Source organism: Cladophialophora yegresii (assembly GCF_000585515.1).
Source record: "Cladophialophora yegresii CBS 114405 chromosome Unknown aczIN-supercont1.2, whole genome shotgun sequence".
Lineage (NCBI taxonomy): Eukaryota > Fungi > Ascomycota > Eurotiomycetes > Chaetothyriales > Herpotrichiellaceae > Cladophialophora > Cladophialophora yegresii.
This window is the reverse complement of record NW_006913046.1, coordinates 3,029,009-3,044,599: the sequence shown is the minus strand read 5'-3', so window position 1 is coordinate 3,044,599 and position 15,591 is coordinate 3,029,009. Positions and strand designations below refer to the sequence as shown.

At 54.5% G+C, this 15,591-nt stretch overlaps 8 protein-coding genes across 8 annotated transcripts; 5 read left to right on the top strand and 3 right to left on the bottom strand.

Moving 5' to 3' along the window:
• Window positions 1-587: 587 nt before the first annotated feature.
• On the top strand, window positions 588-2,083 carry A1O7_03030 (uncharacterized protein; the record flags this gene model as incomplete). Its single annotated transcript, XM_007757056.1, has 4 exons — window positions 588-666; window positions 738-887; window positions 968-1,176; window positions 1,226-2,083. 4 exons carry the CDS (start codon window positions 588-590, stop codon window positions 2,081-2,083), a joined length of 1,296 nt encoding a protein of 431 aa, XP_007755246.1.
• A 515-nt stretch (window positions 2,084-2,598) lies between these two features.
• A1O7_03029 (uncharacterized protein) lies at window positions 2,599-3,619 on the bottom strand (the record flags this gene model as incomplete). Its single annotated transcript, XM_007757055.1, has 3 exons — window positions 2,599-2,734; window positions 2,811-3,346; window positions 3,407-3,619. 3 exons carry the CDS (start codon window positions 3,617-3,619, stop codon window positions 2,599-2,601), a joined length of 885 nt encoding a protein of 294 aa, XP_007755245.1.
• Window positions 3,620-4,636: 1,017 nt separating this feature from the next.
• A1O7_03028 (uncharacterized protein) lies at window positions 4,637-5,215 on the top strand (the record flags this gene model as incomplete). The annotated part of the gene is made up of 2 exons (XM_007757054.1): window positions 4,637-4,753; window positions 4,859-5,215. 2 exons carry the CDS (start codon window positions 4,637-4,639, stop codon window positions 5,213-5,215), a joined length of 474 nt encoding a protein of 157 aa, XP_007755244.1.
• Window positions 5,216-5,931: 716 nt separating this feature from the next.
• A1O7_03027 (uncharacterized protein) lies at window positions 5,932-6,739 on the top strand (the record flags this gene model as incomplete). Its single annotated transcript, XM_007757053.1, has 2 exons — window positions 5,932-6,377; window positions 6,469-6,739. The coding sequence occupies 2 exons, from the start codon at window positions 5,932-5,934 to the stop codon at window positions 6,737-6,739; spliced, it is 717 nt and encodes a 238-aa protein (XP_007755243.1).
• A 349-nt stretch (window positions 6,740-7,088) lies between these two features.
• On the bottom strand, window positions 7,089-8,393 carry A1O7_03026 (uncharacterized protein; the record flags this gene model as incomplete). The annotated part of the gene is made up of 1 exon (XM_007757052.1): window positions 7,089-8,393. The coding sequence occupies one exon, from the start codon at window positions 8,391-8,393 to the stop codon at window positions 7,089-7,091; it is 1,305 nt and encodes a 434-aa protein (XP_007755242.1).
• Window positions 8,394-9,270: 877 nt separating this feature from the next.
• Window positions 9,271-9,802, top strand: A1O7_03025 (RING-box protein 1; the record flags this gene model as incomplete). The annotated part of the gene is made up of 4 exons (XM_007757051.1): window positions 9,271-9,393; window positions 9,447-9,525; window positions 9,582-9,652; window positions 9,704-9,802. The coding sequence occupies 4 exons, from the start codon at window positions 9,271-9,273 to the stop codon at window positions 9,800-9,802; spliced, it is 372 nt and encodes a 123-aa protein (XP_007755241.1).
• A 321-nt stretch (window positions 9,803-10,123) lies between these two features.
• Window positions 10,124-10,568, bottom strand: A1O7_03024 (uncharacterized protein; the record flags this gene model as incomplete). The annotated part of the gene is made up of 3 exons (XM_007757050.1): window positions 10,124-10,318; window positions 10,392-10,451; window positions 10,521-10,568. 3 exons carry the CDS (start codon window positions 10,566-10,568, stop codon window positions 10,124-10,126), a joined length of 303 nt encoding a protein of 100 aa, XP_007755240.1.
• Window positions 10,569-11,669: 1,101 nt separating this feature from the next.
• On the top strand, window positions 11,670-13,655 carry A1O7_03023 (uncharacterized protein; the record flags this gene model as incomplete). The annotated part of the gene is made up of 1 exon (XM_007757049.1): window positions 11,670-13,655. The coding sequence occupies one exon, from the start codon at window positions 11,670-11,672 to the stop codon at window positions 13,653-13,655; it is 1,986 nt and encodes a 661-aa protein (XP_007755239.1).
• Window positions 13,656-15,591: the final 1,936 nt, after the last annotated feature.

Sequence of the window (15,591 nt, the reverse complement as noted above, 5' to 3'; positions counted from 1 at the left end):
CTTCAGCCATGACAAGCAACGCCTCCCAAGGCTCCGCTCTCCGCTCATCACGGTTTCCTCTGGCGCGCCTGAAATCGCAAAACCCGGAGACTTCAAACATTTTCAATGTCTTCCTCTCTTGGCAGCGGAGATCCAGACTGCAAGCGAAGTACTAATCCGACTGTAAACATCCCGATTTGTGATTTCAGAACCCAATCCAGCTAGAGTTCAAACTCGGAGCACCTGTATCCCGCTCAGCCAAGAGCCGAACACGTCTACGTCCATGGATATCGTTGCCGCGATGGTGCTCTGAAAGCACCCTGCTACAAATCTGTTACAGATTGTCAAGTCTTTTCCAAGCTTTGCTATGTTGGGCATGCCGAGCCTGACGTCGCTAAGTTTCCAGCCGAACTGGCGAGCAAACCTACAAGACTGGTGTGTGTCAAATGTATAAGGTAAACGTGGAGAAACGACCCACGTTAGTTTCCAAACCCGCGTGCATTTCCTTACCGCTCAGCAACGGTTGCTTCTCCTTCCGCTACTCAGTCTTTCCTTTCCTACCACATTATCGACTTCTGCGGCATGCGAGCTCTCATCCCTGGATCAACATGTCTCCATCAATCGATAGCAAGAGCCAGGACCACATCGTTCAGGAAGAGCCACCGGCGGGTTCCACGGTGCCTGCCAGTGGACCTGTGCAACGGCCAGGAGACGGACCAGCGGATGAAGTTATCTCTGTTTCTGCTGGGTCTGGCCAGGGTCCAGGAGCCTAGAGCAGAGCAACGAGGATCAGATCGCTTCGTCCAAAGACCCTTACTCCCTACAGGGCTACAAGGTCGACAGCGAAGGCCTTGGTGAATCAAACAACAAGCTCTCTTCCCGCAGGCAAACTCGGGTGAAGAAATACTGTAAGTCTACGACCGCTGGACCGGAAGTCTTGACCGCTACCTCTGCCTGATCCGGATCTTGAGCGCTAACAACAATACAGATAATCGTCAAAACGCCCTCATCGACGCCTACCTAGGCAGCAACGATGAAGAAAAACTCGAAGCCGAAGACCGTCTCAAGAACGGGGGCAAGGTCCGATTCGCCGTCAACGCCAGCTTCGCATGCAACTTCTGCCTGTTTGTCATCCAGATGTATGCGGCCATCTCGACCGGGTCGCCTGCTCTCTTTGCCACCGCGGCGGACGCATTCGTATGTCACCCTTCTACTACTTGTACCACATCCCACTGACTGCTCTTAGATGGACCTCGTCAGCTCGGTCGTCATGCTCATCACCACGCGGATGGGATCACGGCCCAAGCTGGCCAAGTTCCCCGTTGGGCGCAAACGCGTCGAGACGGTCGGGATCATCCTCTTCTGCGCCCTGATGACGACGGTCGCCGTGCAGCTGATCATCGAGTCCGCCCGCGCACTGGGCCGCGGCGCCCCAGATACAGAACCTCTGGCCGTCATCCCCATCACGTTCGTCTCGACGGCCATCTTCTCCAAGGGCTGTCTGTTCGTGTACTGCTTCCTCCTGCGCCGGTACCCCGCGGCGCGGATCTTCATGATCGACCACCGCAACGACATTGCCGTCAACCTGTTCGGCCTGACCATGTCGATCGTCGGCAGCCGCTTCAGCAAGGTATGGTACCTCGACCCCGTGGGCGCCATCTGCATCGCGCTGCTGATCCTGTGGTCGTGGGCCTCGACGGCCTTTGAGCACATGTGGTATCTGGTGGGCAAGTCGGCGCCGCAGGACATGCTGAACAAGCTGGTGTACGTGAGCGTGACGCACGACGCGCGGATCCAGAAGATCGACACCGTCCGCGCGTATCATGCTGGCGAGAAGTTCTATGCCGAGGTAGACATTGTCATGGCCGAGACGGAGCCCCTCAAGGTCACGCACGACGTGAGCCAGAGCTTGCAGCGCAAGTTGGAGGGGCTGGCGGATGTGGAGCGGGCATTCGTCCACGTCGATTACGAGGCCGAGCACGACGTCCACGAGGAGCACAGGGCTTTGTACAAGAGGAAGGAAAACTCCCCGGTGCGAAGTGCGGAGGAGGTCGCGGAAAGTGAGGTGAAGAGGGGCGTATTGGCAAGGTTGCTGAGGAGGTGATGTGATTAAATGTAATATTCTGACTTTGTCTGTGTAATCGTAGCCTTTTGCCGAAGGTTGTTTCGACAGAAAATGTCTATGTATGTATCTAGAAATGTATGTAAATAGCAAGATCGGTACCGGGGGTCCAGCTATGGATACACAGGAGGTGGTGTCAGGATATGTACTTATACACCAATCATAAAACGTATATACACGCACGCTACGACCCAGGTGTGCGAGTAACAAGCGATAAAACACGGAACGCCGTGAAGCCAAGTAAAGTTGGCGAGCAAGAAGGAATACAAGGTGAAAATGCAAGACAACGGTCATTGACTAATTCACTCACATTCATTCTCAAAAAGAGTTACTGGTCTACCGAAAGGCAGTCGAGTGTCCTCCCGTCCCCAACCGCTGCTACACAACATCCACCCACACCGAGTGCGAGCGACAGAGTATGACACAGCGCGACACCCTGTTCTTCGACCTAGGAACACATCATGACAATCATGTTTTTGATCGTCATCATCGACAAATCAAGCCGTCGACCATGCAAACTCCACCCTGATGGGATTGTGATCCGAGAGCCGCTCCCCGTTGGGCTGCACGAACTTGTTCGCCACGTGGATGTAGTTGAGCGCCGACAAGCCGACCGAGTCGCCGGAGCGATACCTGTGGGAAGACAATATCAGCACACAGCGCCGACGCGAACACATCATCACATCCACATCCACACAAGAGTACTCACAATATCTTATCCACATCCTCGCAATCATTCCTCCCCGCCGGGATTCCACAGTCGATATTAGGAGAGCCAGCTGCGGGCTCGCTTCCACCCCTGACAAGCTCGATCCATGCATCATGGAACCCTGCCCTCGTGAGGAGATCAATGCTCCTTCCCGCCTCGGTATACCGATCATTCAAGTCGCCGGCAATGACGACCGCGCGCCCGACCGAGTTGGCAGCGATATACGCGAGGAGCTGCTCGTCGTTGGCGTGTCGGGCATTCTTGTCCCCTTGCTCGTCCCCGGCGTCGGCGTGCAAGTTGTACAGATCGACGGTCACGCCACCTGATGGCAGCTGGAGGCGCATGAACGTGAACCCCTTGGGCGTAAGGCAGTCCGCTTCGTTGAGGAAGCACGTGTTCCATGGCACGCGGGCGAAGGTCGTCCACGGGTACTGGGAGAGCGTGTTCAGGCCGCTTCCCAGCGGCACGTTGCCGGACGTGACGGTGCGGTAGGCGTGGTTGTCATGCTCGTACAGGGCTGAGTGGTATGCGAAATCCTAGATCTATGAGTCAGTGGACACAGTATGTCCCCGGGGGTCCTTGGGGGTGATCCATACCTCCTGCACGTGGATCACGTCGTAGGCGTACTCGGCGAACTTGGAGCCGATGGTCGCTGCGTTGGTGGCCTTGTCGCCTGGGACACCGTTATCTGTCAAAAAGGAAGGTAGGCCCGCGATGTTGTAGGTGAGGATGTCGAAGGTGCCGGACGCGGCGGACGAGAGATGTACTAGTAGGAGGAGGGTGGTAATCGATGTCAAGATCGTATTCATCGTGGCGGCGGAAGGATACGGCATGAGCACGAGCACCACGTCGACATTGACATCGACAGCCGCATCATACCTCCTGCGACGCGCCGGCCTGAAGGCAGCCTGGCGCTGTAGATATAGGGCGGGCGACACTCGATGGTTGAGATTGAGACTTGCGTGCCGGCGGCGGTGAACGAATCAATCAATCTGTCAGTAATCCTGCTTCGGTATGTCCAGACCCGTGGTGATCTGTGGAAGCGAGGCTGCGATCCGGGCCTAATGTCTTCACGTACACGGTATACCCATGGCCCGTAGAGGCACTGTGAACGTGAGCCGAGACAATTCCAGCAATTTAATCGCAAATCACGTCTGAACGGGTATGAGGACAGCACAGCAACGCACGGCGAACGCTGGACCTGGCGACATGCCGCTTGTCATTGGCAGTTGCTGCAATTGCCACTCAATGCTCAGACCACCGAGAGCTGCTCTTCTTGCATTGCCACTTGAGCAATGCGTTCGCTTGGAGAGCATTTCTGAATCCAAGGACATGGGTCATAACGCTCGTTTTGGATAATGTTGGTTAGAGGCGAGTGATTGGTGTGCGGACCGCCAGGGACGAGAATTAGCTTGCTGGCTACGAGTACCTAGGTAAGATCATCACCGGCCATACATACACGCGATATTCTGGCCACTGGTTCGTGTCCCTGCATTGACGGGATGCCGTTCTTGGCTTGTCGATCGTTCTATTTATTCCGGTCGATCAGGGACCGAATGTACTTCAGTCGATCACCGACCCAGAAGCCCGAATCAACTACTCCGTACTGTACCGTGACTCATCGACACGACGCCGTCAATAGTCTGCAGGCCCGGCACCTAGGTGCCTGGAGCACAAGCTCACTGAGCGTTAGCAAGATCGACTGCGTGGACCAACCACATGCTATGTCGAGTAGCAATAGTCAACTCTCCTGTAGAAGAACACTAAGACACCAGGACCGCCGACACTATCAATGACAGGAGCAAACAATACTAGACTAGACACCAATGCCGCTACTGCCTCTGTCGAAGCAGGGTGAACCCCGTCAATGGCGGCGTCGGCTACCCAACCACACTCTCCTGCACCACATCGACATCCCGCTCCCGCAAGACATCGTCATCAAGGTGAGTTCGAACCGCCGCTGCAGAGCCTCGGTCGCCAGATGCACCTGCACAAACGTCAGACCACAGTATTGTACCCTTGTATCAGTATCTTGATACGCGTTCCAGAGGCCTGGAAGACCGCGGTGTCTACGATTTTCAGGTGTCTGCGGCCTTTCTTTCCTTGCCGGACTTGTTCGCTTGCGTATCGAGCTTACGAGCCAGGAGCGAATGACCAATCTATACCTGGAGAGCGCGAGCTTCGGCGCTGAGACGGTAAGTGCAATCAGGATCGTGTCGAGTTTTAACACTGGAGGAGAAGGTCTCCTGTCCCAGCACATAACTCTGTACCAGGGATCCATGCGCGACAATGCCCTGTTTGGGATCGCTGAAGCATTTGAAGTTGAGCGAGAACGCTTCATTCAAAAGCAAAGACGCGAACATCCACGATTTCCTCCAGTGCCTCCTGAAAGGAAATGGTACTGACGTAGGGACTCATGGTATTGCACTTCCGTGGCCAACGATAGTGCTTGGCGATCGCTCGCGCACTGGTTCGAGATCCAGAGATATTACTGCTTGATGAGGCCATAAGTGCGCTAGATAGGGAGAGCGAGGCGGTCATGCAGGAAGCATTAGAGAAAGTAAGTAAGGGCAGAACCACCAACCGGTCGCGCTCCGGTTGTCGACGGTTCAAATGTGCGATCGAATCTTGGTTCCCCAGGAGGGTAGAGTTGATGAGGAAGGATCCCAAGCCGGGCTCCACGCTCGGCGAGGAAGGTACTCTCAGACGGTGCTGGCGCAGTCTCCGAATGAAGAGCGCACTTTCCATAGGTGGTCATGTAGTCTGGGTTGTGGAAAATGAATGGAGCAATCTCAACCGGTCGAAGGAACAGATCATGAAAGGCGAGTCACTGCTGCCTCGCTGCTTTACTGTGTAGATGAAGCGGGCAAGGCTGACGAGCCTCGGCCAAGTTTCCGTCTACGTCATTGCCGCCGCTTTTTCCTACCACGCCGCCCGCCTCTTTGCAAGCCGCAGCCTTGCCTGCCGCTTTCCCTCCCGTCTGTTTTCGAGGACAAATCTCTCGCCTTCGCTAGAAGACCATTACGAACATACGGAGTATATCAGTAGAAACTCCAGAGGCCTCGAAGAAACTGAAGATATCTCCTGTACATAACAACCCATTCCGCCTTTCACCAGCACCATGCCGCCCGTGCGCGCGCGCGCCTCGAAAAAGCCACCCCCGGCGGGCTTCGACGACATCGAAGACACCCTCCTCGAATACAGCAACAAGATGCGCGACGCGCAAAACGCCTCGCACGAGGGCAAAAAGAAACACGAAGTCCTCTGGCCGATCTTCCAGATCTCGCACGCCCGCTCCCGCTACGTCTACGACCTGTACTACACCCGCGAGGCCATCTCCAAGCAGCTGTACGAGTGGCTGCTCAAGAACGGGTACGCGGACGCGGCGCTGATTGCCAAGTGGAAGAAACAGGGGTACGAGAAGCTGTGTTGTCTGCGGTGCGTGCAGACCAAGGAGACGAACTTTGCGGGGACGTGTATTTGTCGCGTGCCCAAGGCGACGTTGAAGAGGGGGGATGGAGAGGACGGTGGTGGCGGGGGAGGAGGAGGAGGTGGTGGCGGTATCCAGTGTGTGAATTGTGGGTGTCGCGGCTGTGCGAGCAGTGATTGAGCTGGCTGGGAAAGTGTCTAGGTACCTAATGAATGACCACGAAAACAGGGCGTTGAGAAGGTTGGACCGCTCTCTCCTGGGCCGTGCTGCTCAGGATAGCGGCACAGACTATCAAGGCGAACTTTCGAGTGTCCCCAGCAACTGGGTGAAACCGGGTGGCGTGCATGGCGTAACGATCTGTTCGGCCAGCTATGCCAAGCATCCCGGACGGCGAAAGGCACAGGTTACGACGGAGAGCAGTCAGCGTCGCCATTTCGAGTCTGGCAACGGGCAGAATGCCTATGTGATGCCTATGCTGTCGAGGAACGGCGACCATTAGGCAGTAGCGCGAAGTGGTCCTCACGGAGGTGAAGCACGGAAGCGCGGAACGTTATGAGGATGGCCGAGTGGTGGTGATGGCGTCTGAGAGGCAGTCCGCCAATGATACCCATGACATTTCGAACGGATGGCTTACGGAGTCTTGGCAAATATGGAATGTAGTATAGAGAATGACATCAGCTTCAAACGAATGGCTAGCAGAATCATGAGTACGAGTGTCATCATTCACGACAAATGAGATCCTCCTCAAAAGAGTGTCCTTTATCCTTGTTTTCCAAATGTGTGGCACAATATCATCCACAGAAATACTATTGCAGGTCAATATCGGAGGCGTCGTCGCCCAGCATAAATCATCCGCGCGAAACCAGATCCAACTTCAGCACTCTTCTCAAGTCATCCTCGAGCTGTTGCGCGCTAGGCTTGGCTCGATGAGTGGGCATTTGTGGATGGCTGATATAAGGGTTGTACTGCGGCGGCTGTTGATGGTGGGTTGTATTCCTTTGGGACGAAGATGGTGGTGTCACCGCACTGTCAGAGGACAGCTCTGCATACTCTGGCTCGCTCTGAGCTCCATACACATGTCGCAAGCGTGAAGAGTTCGGTCTCTTGGGCGTCTGCGTCTGAGGGGTGGGAAATGGGTAGCCCACGGCGCCGAAATTGTGTACAGGATAGGGGCCTGCAACGTCTTGAGAGTATAGCGGTGTGGATGGGTTTGAAGTGGCCCGGGCGGGGCCGGACGGCTGCGAAACGGCAGGAGTCCTCGAATATGGCGCCCGGGCGTTGAAGGGGTTGTTCGTGTTGGGATTATGGCTGGCCACGTGATTGTTCTCTTGCGCACTCGACTTCATGAGAAGCTTTTTCAACGCTTCAGTCTTCGCTTTGCGCTCATCGTCGTTCATACTTTTGCCTCCTGTTGATGTCGACCGTGCAGCTGCAATACGATCCTTGAAGGGAGTAGCAAAGGCTGAACCATCTTCACCGGGTGTTGCGCCGTCCAACTCAAATGGGAACATGGGGTCTCCTTCGCGTGGAGCAGGGGATCTGGAAGCGGGACTTCCGTTGAGTACGGAAACATTGCCAGCCCGAGTGGCAGGGCTGTCAGCTCGAGAATTCGCTCTCGCCTGTCGCGCTGCTTGGAAAAGGAAATCGCAAGGTGTGGCTTCAGCTTTGCTGGGTGACTCGCCGGCAGGCGTGATTGTGGCTGCCTGGGCGCTGGGGGACTCCGCATCAGCCACCTTCAACGGGATGGAGGCTGCAGTAGGCAGAGACTTGGAGTAAAAGCTCGGAAGAGGAAGAGCGGATGCAGCTGGGGACTGTTGAAAGGTCGAACCGGCGTACGCGGCTGGCTTCATCGGTGTTGGTGTGGCCTTTGCTTTCTCATAGTGTGGATTGTTGTTGTTGACATGCTTAACTGCCGACTGATGCTTGTTGAGAGGTTGCGGGGAGTTACGTTGCTGGGCTTTATTGCTGTTGTTCTTTGTTGTGTTGGCCGTAGCGGGGGAGGGGTTGCGCTGAGGCCCTGCGGCAGAAGGGAGAGAAGGGATTGCGGAGCCATCGAGGCTCAGGCTGTCAGCTTCCGAGGGTCGATGCTTCCTCCCAGATCGACGAGGAGCTTTTTGAGCTGGCTGCTTGGGGGTTGTGATTGGCGCAGACATTGTTGAGCGTGTTTGGGGCTTGATAAAATCGGCAGCCCAGGACCTGATCAGATAAGAGATAAATGAAATGCGACAACGCTCAAATACGCATATACAACAATAGACAAGAAGGAACCGCCGAGTCTAGCAGTGGCTGTCTATCTTGAGCGTTTTCGATGCGGCGAAGCGTAAGGTGCTGAGGTACTGGGTTGTCGTGGTTGTTGTGAAATGTGCTTGTACATGGACGTGTAAGTGTTCATTGTTTGGTTGTCTTGTTGTTTTGATGCTTTGAACGACCAGGTCTCTCGCCGCGGCAGATTAGCTGGTCTAGAAATCGGGCGGGTCAAGTGTGACGGGCTGATGCAGGGTTTTGTCGGATGTAGAGTAAGGATGGTAGGGTGTCGGCCGGTCTGGTGATGAGTGTGAATGTGAGGAGAGGATGGGTGACGCAGGCTGGCCACAGTAATGGTGGGAGGCGGGAACCATAATAAGCGTCTCAGAAAGGCGGCGGCTGTGGCTCGCGGCTGGGAGGCGCGGGTCCTCAGCTGCGTCGATTGGCCATGGCGTCACCTGCAAGGAGAAAACCGAGGACCTGTCGCCACGCTGGGGGGCTGTCCAGTCTTTGTTGGCTGCAGTTACAGCCTCGTCGTGATTCACTTCAGCCCACGGCAGCCTTGTATGCGTCCAAGATTGTCTCCACAGTCGGTGCTGAATTGTTAGTGCCTTTGGACTGCTGTTCTATCTTTCTGAGGTTGACCGTCTCAACATCAACTTCTCTTTCGTCTCTTCCTCCCCGGTAACGACCAGAGCTATACCTACTGAACCGAACGCTCCTAACCTCTACCGCCCCGCATTCCGGTCCTTCTGATCTGAGTTGCTCCTCCTCAAAGACATCACGATGGCGGACGTTGAGATGAAGGATGCTATTTCCACCGAAGCCAAGGCTAAGGTCCCCGTCAAGGCGTCTAAAGGTGGCGCTGCCGAAGGTGGCGACACCAAGAAGAGATTCGAAGTGAAGAAGGTCAATTGCCTCACCAGGAATCAATATTAAACATGTATACTGAATGTCTACAGTGGAATGCGGTTGCCCTCTGGGCTTGGGATATTGTCGTTGACAACTGCGCCATTTGCCGGAATCACATCATGGATCTCTGTAAGCCAGACAGCGTGCGCGCCGATCAATCTGCCTGAGCGCTGACAACGGTACAGGCATTGAGTGTCAAGCAAATCAAGGCGCTGCTACAAACGAAGAATGTACAGTCGCGTGGGGTATCTGCAATGTAAGCATATCTTTTGGCCGCCATGGTTCAAGCCGCTGAAGATGGTTCTAGCATGCCTTTCACTTCCACTGTATCTCACGCTGGCTGAAGACCCGACAAGTTTGCCCACTTGACAACAGAGACTGGGAATTCCAGAAGTACGGAAGGTAGTTGCATTGGGGAAGAGACCAGGATGCGATTTCCTTCAAAAGAGCGTGGCCTTTGCACGGAGCAGCCTCCCAAGCTGAAGTCATACCACTCCACAGAGCTGTGGCAATCGGCCAGAGGCGTTGGTGAGTCAGCCGTGGCTTCCGAAGCGAGCATAGCTACAAGTCTCTGGGGTCTGTGAAGAATTTGATGAGATATGGCCCGGCAATGCCCGGGCAGTGGGAGCACGCCTGACAACATCCAGATCACCAGCGAAGAGGCTAGGAGGTCGCCGTAGATAGGCCGGAGCTCAATAACAATGACTCATGACCATTCTATTTCAATTCATCGAGCTTTCCCTCCCACCACGATCCCACCTGGAGGCAAGGCTGCTTTGGAGCCGAGCCATGGTTGGGGATGTCTGTTGTAAATAGGCCATGGGGGAACGACAAGCAGCATAGCCAGAGCGGTACCGGCCAGTCCAATCCACATGATCAGGTAGATGTCTTGTTGAACGAAGCCAGCGACGAAAGCAAGAACCTGCAAGCGTGTTAATCAGCTGCCAACGCGATCACGCCGACGCCATGATTGGACTTTGGTGGAACAGCCTTACCGAAGAGAGTGTAAGAATAATCGTGGAGGTCGTCTCCGCAAGTCGTTGGCCATCGAAATCCTAGATGCCGAGTCAGGGATGGCTCAAGGTAAGGACAAAAGGGAGAGTCGGCTGGTTGTTGAGACTTACAATTTGGCCCTCGAAGAGGTCCTGCAGCTGAGAGATAATCGCGTCCATATTCGACAATAGTCCAGTCACACAGTGTGCCTTGCATTTGGTGGTTATCGACTAAGCAAAGGTGTCCTTGTCTTTGTCCTTCCCCGCGCGTCACGTTGTTTGTGGAATTTGGCTTCGAAACAAGCTCTCCAGACGAGTGGAGTGACTGCAGGTTCAGATTTCTTGGGGCGTCAGTGGGCGTCGGGTCCGGGTTGGACAGGCACTGCAAGGCGATCTCGGTGACTGACCGCACCAAAGACCGTCCAGGTCTTGATGAGTTCCAGGCACCGTGACTGGCTGTTGCGAGCGTAGCACCAAGAAGAGGCAAAAATACCTCGCTAAAGGGAAAGAGTCACGCTGGTTCCGTCTCTCCACCCCCTGCAACCTGTAAGACTTTTGTTCTCTTTTTCTTCACCAATTTTTCCTTCCTGCTTGCCCCCAGTGACATCGTGTCGCATAACAACCGTCCAATCGCCCCCCACCTTTTTGCACACTCTTTAACCCATTGAGGTCCTCGACATACGTCGGAGACTTCTCATCAACTCCTGCACCCTGCAGCAATCTCCTGTGCTGACGTCGGATTCTCTGGCCGAGGTCTTCGTTTATACCGACCACCATCCTCTGGCGACCGACTTGTATCCAAGGGTCGGTCCATTTTTAAGCTACATTTCACACAATCCACACAATCCAATCCAAGGCATAGGAAGGCTGTCTTCAGTCTTTCCTATTCTTGTAGCAAGCCCATCACCCTGGCGCTCGACAGCGACGTTCTCTTCCCATCCACCTTCAAGTTGGCGGGCTACACAGTCCTCTCTTCCTTAATCCGCCCTCTGCTAGGCACATCTCTCATGGTTTTCACCGGTGCAACCACTCGACCCCCATAACTGGCCCTTCGGAGCTTTCATCGTGTCCCTGGCCGGTGCTGGCCCAGGGGGACATTCATTAGTCTGAATATCTGAAAGAGGAGGTCGGTCTGTTTTGGATACAATCAAACCCCTTGTTTGCCGGGCGAGAATATCGCCGGAACACTCTTCAAAGTGGCCTAGTTTTCGAGGTACCTGGCACCGTTAGGGTGCTGTCCTTGCGGTCCGGGCCCCTTTCCAAACAGAGACCACGCCCAATATGTCGTCCTCCGGATCCCTTCCAGAGGAGAGAATGGACAGCCGATACAGCACCCCTGCCCCCGAGCTGGATGACCATCGCAATAGTTTGGGTGTCCAACCGGCGCATGGGACCTTGAATGTGCCCGCGGTCGAGGTGCAAGGCCCTACACCAAGACCAAGCGAGATTGGAGAGAGGCAGCTCCTGTCTGTTGACGATGCCTTACTTAATTCGCGCGACCAAGAGAGCAATCCAATCACCCGGGACTTCGAGCATGCCATCGACGACGAATACAAGAGTGATGGAGAGCATGACCCTTTCCCAGGTAGCGTGAGGCGCCCTTCCTTTCGCACGAGGAGGTACACCAACAATCGCGAGGCGCGAACCCCGCGGCTCGCAGCAAAGCATGATCGCTCACGAGATAGCTCCTCGTCGCGGTCTACATCGCCGGCCAACTCTGTCGAGGCATTCGCCGAACCTCGTCGAAGACAACGTGCCAACACCGCCGAAAGTCACTCGTCTTCAGTCTTGAACCAGTTCCGCAACCGGACTTATTCAGGAGGCACTAATCAAAGACGTCCAACCTTGAGCAACATTAGTATCCCTGCTGCTGCACTTACACATCGCACCGACAGGGATGATGACGAAGAGGACCTTTTCCCAACTGACGAGGAACCCGGCAAGACTTACAAGATTGACTTCGAAGAGCTCGAGGAATTTGTCGTCCTTAGCGCGCAGGGGAAGATTCCGGATGATCAGATCACTGAGGTTTCGACCGAAAGCCGGACTTTTGGAGATCTGCGAAAGCACCACAGTGGCAACCACGAGCCGCCCAACGCAGCCCTTAATGGTGAATCCTTCTTCGAAAAGCCCCTCACGCAGCATGATTCGAGCCATGATCCTCCCTCCTCGGACGAGGAGAAAACTGCGCGCAAGCCCGGACACCTGCCCGCCAAGCGCAATGACCGGTTCTTCTTGTTCTCTTCCGAACTGACCCAGGGGCGACGGGCGAACAAATTGGGAGATTTTGTTGCCGATGGTACCACATTCCGCGACTTGTTCGACGTCGGACCGGACGGCGGAGTATGGTGGTTAGATGTGCTCAACCCGACCAAGGCAGAACTCGCCGTTCTTTGCAAGGCTTTCAAGATCCATCGTCTCACCCAGGAAGATATCGAGACACAGGAGGCCCGCGAGAAGGTCGAGCTCTTCTCTCAGTACTACTTTGTGTGCTTCCGTTCATTCAATATGGATCGAGGCCACGAGGACTTCTTGGATGCAATTCACGTCTACATTGTTGTTTGCGCCGATGGAGTCCTTAGCTTCAGCTACACGCCAAATCCACACGCTAAGAACGTGCGCAAGCGAATCGCCAAGCTCGGCGACTTCCTCTCAGTTGGTCCAGACTACATCTGCTACGCCCTGATCGACGACATTGTCGACTCCTTCGCACCCATCATCCGTGAGGCCGAGAACGAGTCTGAGAGTATCGAAGACCAAGTCTTCATCGCGCGCGAGGACGACTTCCTCGCACTCCTTCGACAGATCGGCGAATGTCGCAAATGTGTTCTCAACCTGATGCGTCTGCTGGGCGGCAAGGCTGACGTCATCAAGGGGTTTGCAAAACGCTGCAATGACCAGTATCAAATGACTCCCCGTGGCGACATCGGCCTGTACCTGGGCGACATCCAGGACCACGTCGTGACCATGATGTCGAATCTGGGCCACGTAGAGAAGATGCTTTCGCGATCCCACGCCAACTACCTGGCGCAACTGAACGTGGACAATATCCTCAAGGGCAACCGCACCAACAAAAATCTGGCCAAGATTACTGTTCTGGCCACGATATTGGTGCCGCTAAACCTCATCACAGGGTTGTTCGGCATGAACGTCAACGTTCCAGGCAAGGACACGGAGGGCTTGTACTGGTTCTTTGGCATTCTAGGCGGGATTGGACTCTTTGTCATGATGAGTTTACTGCTTGCACGGCGGTTGAAGGCCATTTGAAGAACGTTACTTGGTGGTCTTGTGTGTCACCTTGTCCTGTTTTTTGTGTATTTCCTTTGAAAAGATTTCATGTCGTTCTCCAGAGAGCCTTGACGGATGGAAGCGGGAGAAGCAGGGGAGCGGATGCAAGCGGAGCAACTATTCTGAGCATGTGCAGCCGCTGCAGAGTGTATATTTACTCCGCGCTCGATGTTCTTGGATGGAATAGCGCTTGCTTGTTCCAAGTAAGACAGGGATAGAATTTTGCCCAGACTGACAAGATTTCTTACTCATTTATTCATCTCTTCAACCGTTCATGAGACTCTATCATCAGCCTTGCATCACGTTTTCAGTAATGGTAACCATTAAGAGGACTGGGGAGGCGAAGAACGCAATCAACGCGGGCACGGCGGTCCGTAATGTCACATGGTGGCACTAGGCCCGACTGGGACTAGTGGCACTTGCCAGTCTTCTTGTCCTTGACTCTGCTCGCTCTCTACCCCTCTTCTTTTTTTCTTTTAGTTTCTTCAGACATGTACTCAAAAACGAAGTGAAGGCATTGTAGCTCTCTTGGTTGTTATTGTGACGCTCTGCCCTGTTCGCTAGCTGATTAATACTTGTGGGCTAGGCGTTCGCCTCGCTCATGTCTCTCAAGAATACGTACTTTATGTACCGATGCAAGAGCTTCGACGTAGAGGACGACTTCCGTTGCTCCTTCGACGTCTCAAGCGCGAGACTCGATACGGCAACGGGCAGCTGAAGAGAAGGAGGGCGGCCTGAAATACGTGGTGATCAAGCGTGAGGCATTTCTGTTGCTCCTCGAAGCGGCTTGCGTGACACTGCAAGCCGGTTTCCCTTGGGGATCCCGTTCTGGGCGCCCGTTCCATGAGAGATTTCCCCACCATCAGATGTTTCTGGCCATAGGTTCTACTGTAGCTTAGTGAAGATCCTTCTCTGGTAGACCCCAATGTCGACCATGACATAGCATTTTCAAGGCTGCGGAGGTGGCCACTGGGGGTTAGTATTTACCACGGCATGGCGTAGATGACAAACTGGGGCGTTGCCGAAAGTGATGGCACGGGGACCGAACTGAATAGTCAGCAGGAGTTCGGGTACAGTACCTCGTAGGATGGTATGAAGGCATTGCGCGACAGCTGATGAATGGCGGAGATGGGTATTCCATTCCTTCGATCCGACGGGTGGGCTCTCAAGCTGCAACAATGGCGTAGGAGAGAATATACCCGTCCTTCTCGGATGTTGTGGTCATCCCAGAATATCCGGCTCTGAGGAGATGCTTGGAGGGGTCTAGATCGTTGGGCGTTGACTGTGAGGCTTTGAGTCGCCGCTGTGCATGGCATTACAGCGGGGCTGAGGTTTCCGGGACGGCCAAAGCGCTCGGCTGCTGACGTGCTGACGCAGGTAGATCCTTTCGGTACTCCGTATCACTGGCTACTGTGTATACTGGGTTGAACCTCGTACTGGGTAGCGTACGAATCTTGGTTAGCTCCACCGGGTTCCGTGCGGTCAACCTTCGGCATCTGCTTTAGCGCATATCATACTGTATTCGAGGTGGCGTTTTCTGTTCATACCTGATGCAAACAGGAAACAGAGAAAACTTAGGGGTATCTAATTGGTCAGGAGTTTTTGCGTTTATGCAGAGTAAGCTATACTTATCTCAACGCCATGCAATCAGGCAAGGACTGGGCCACGGGAATGTCTTGTGTACCTGCATTAGTCGTGACGAAACTCACCGATTGGCAGTCGATCTCGTTGCTTCATGAGGCTCTAGGAAAGCAGGCAATCTCTCATAAGTCGAATGTTCAAGTGCCTAGAATGTGCCTGGCCGTACCAGGCACGACACGAATGCTGCGCTGCCGACTGTAGTGCTCAAATATGTGTCGAATGAAGTGGACTGCGCAGGCCATCGCAGCGGACAGTCACTACAGTGAACGCATAT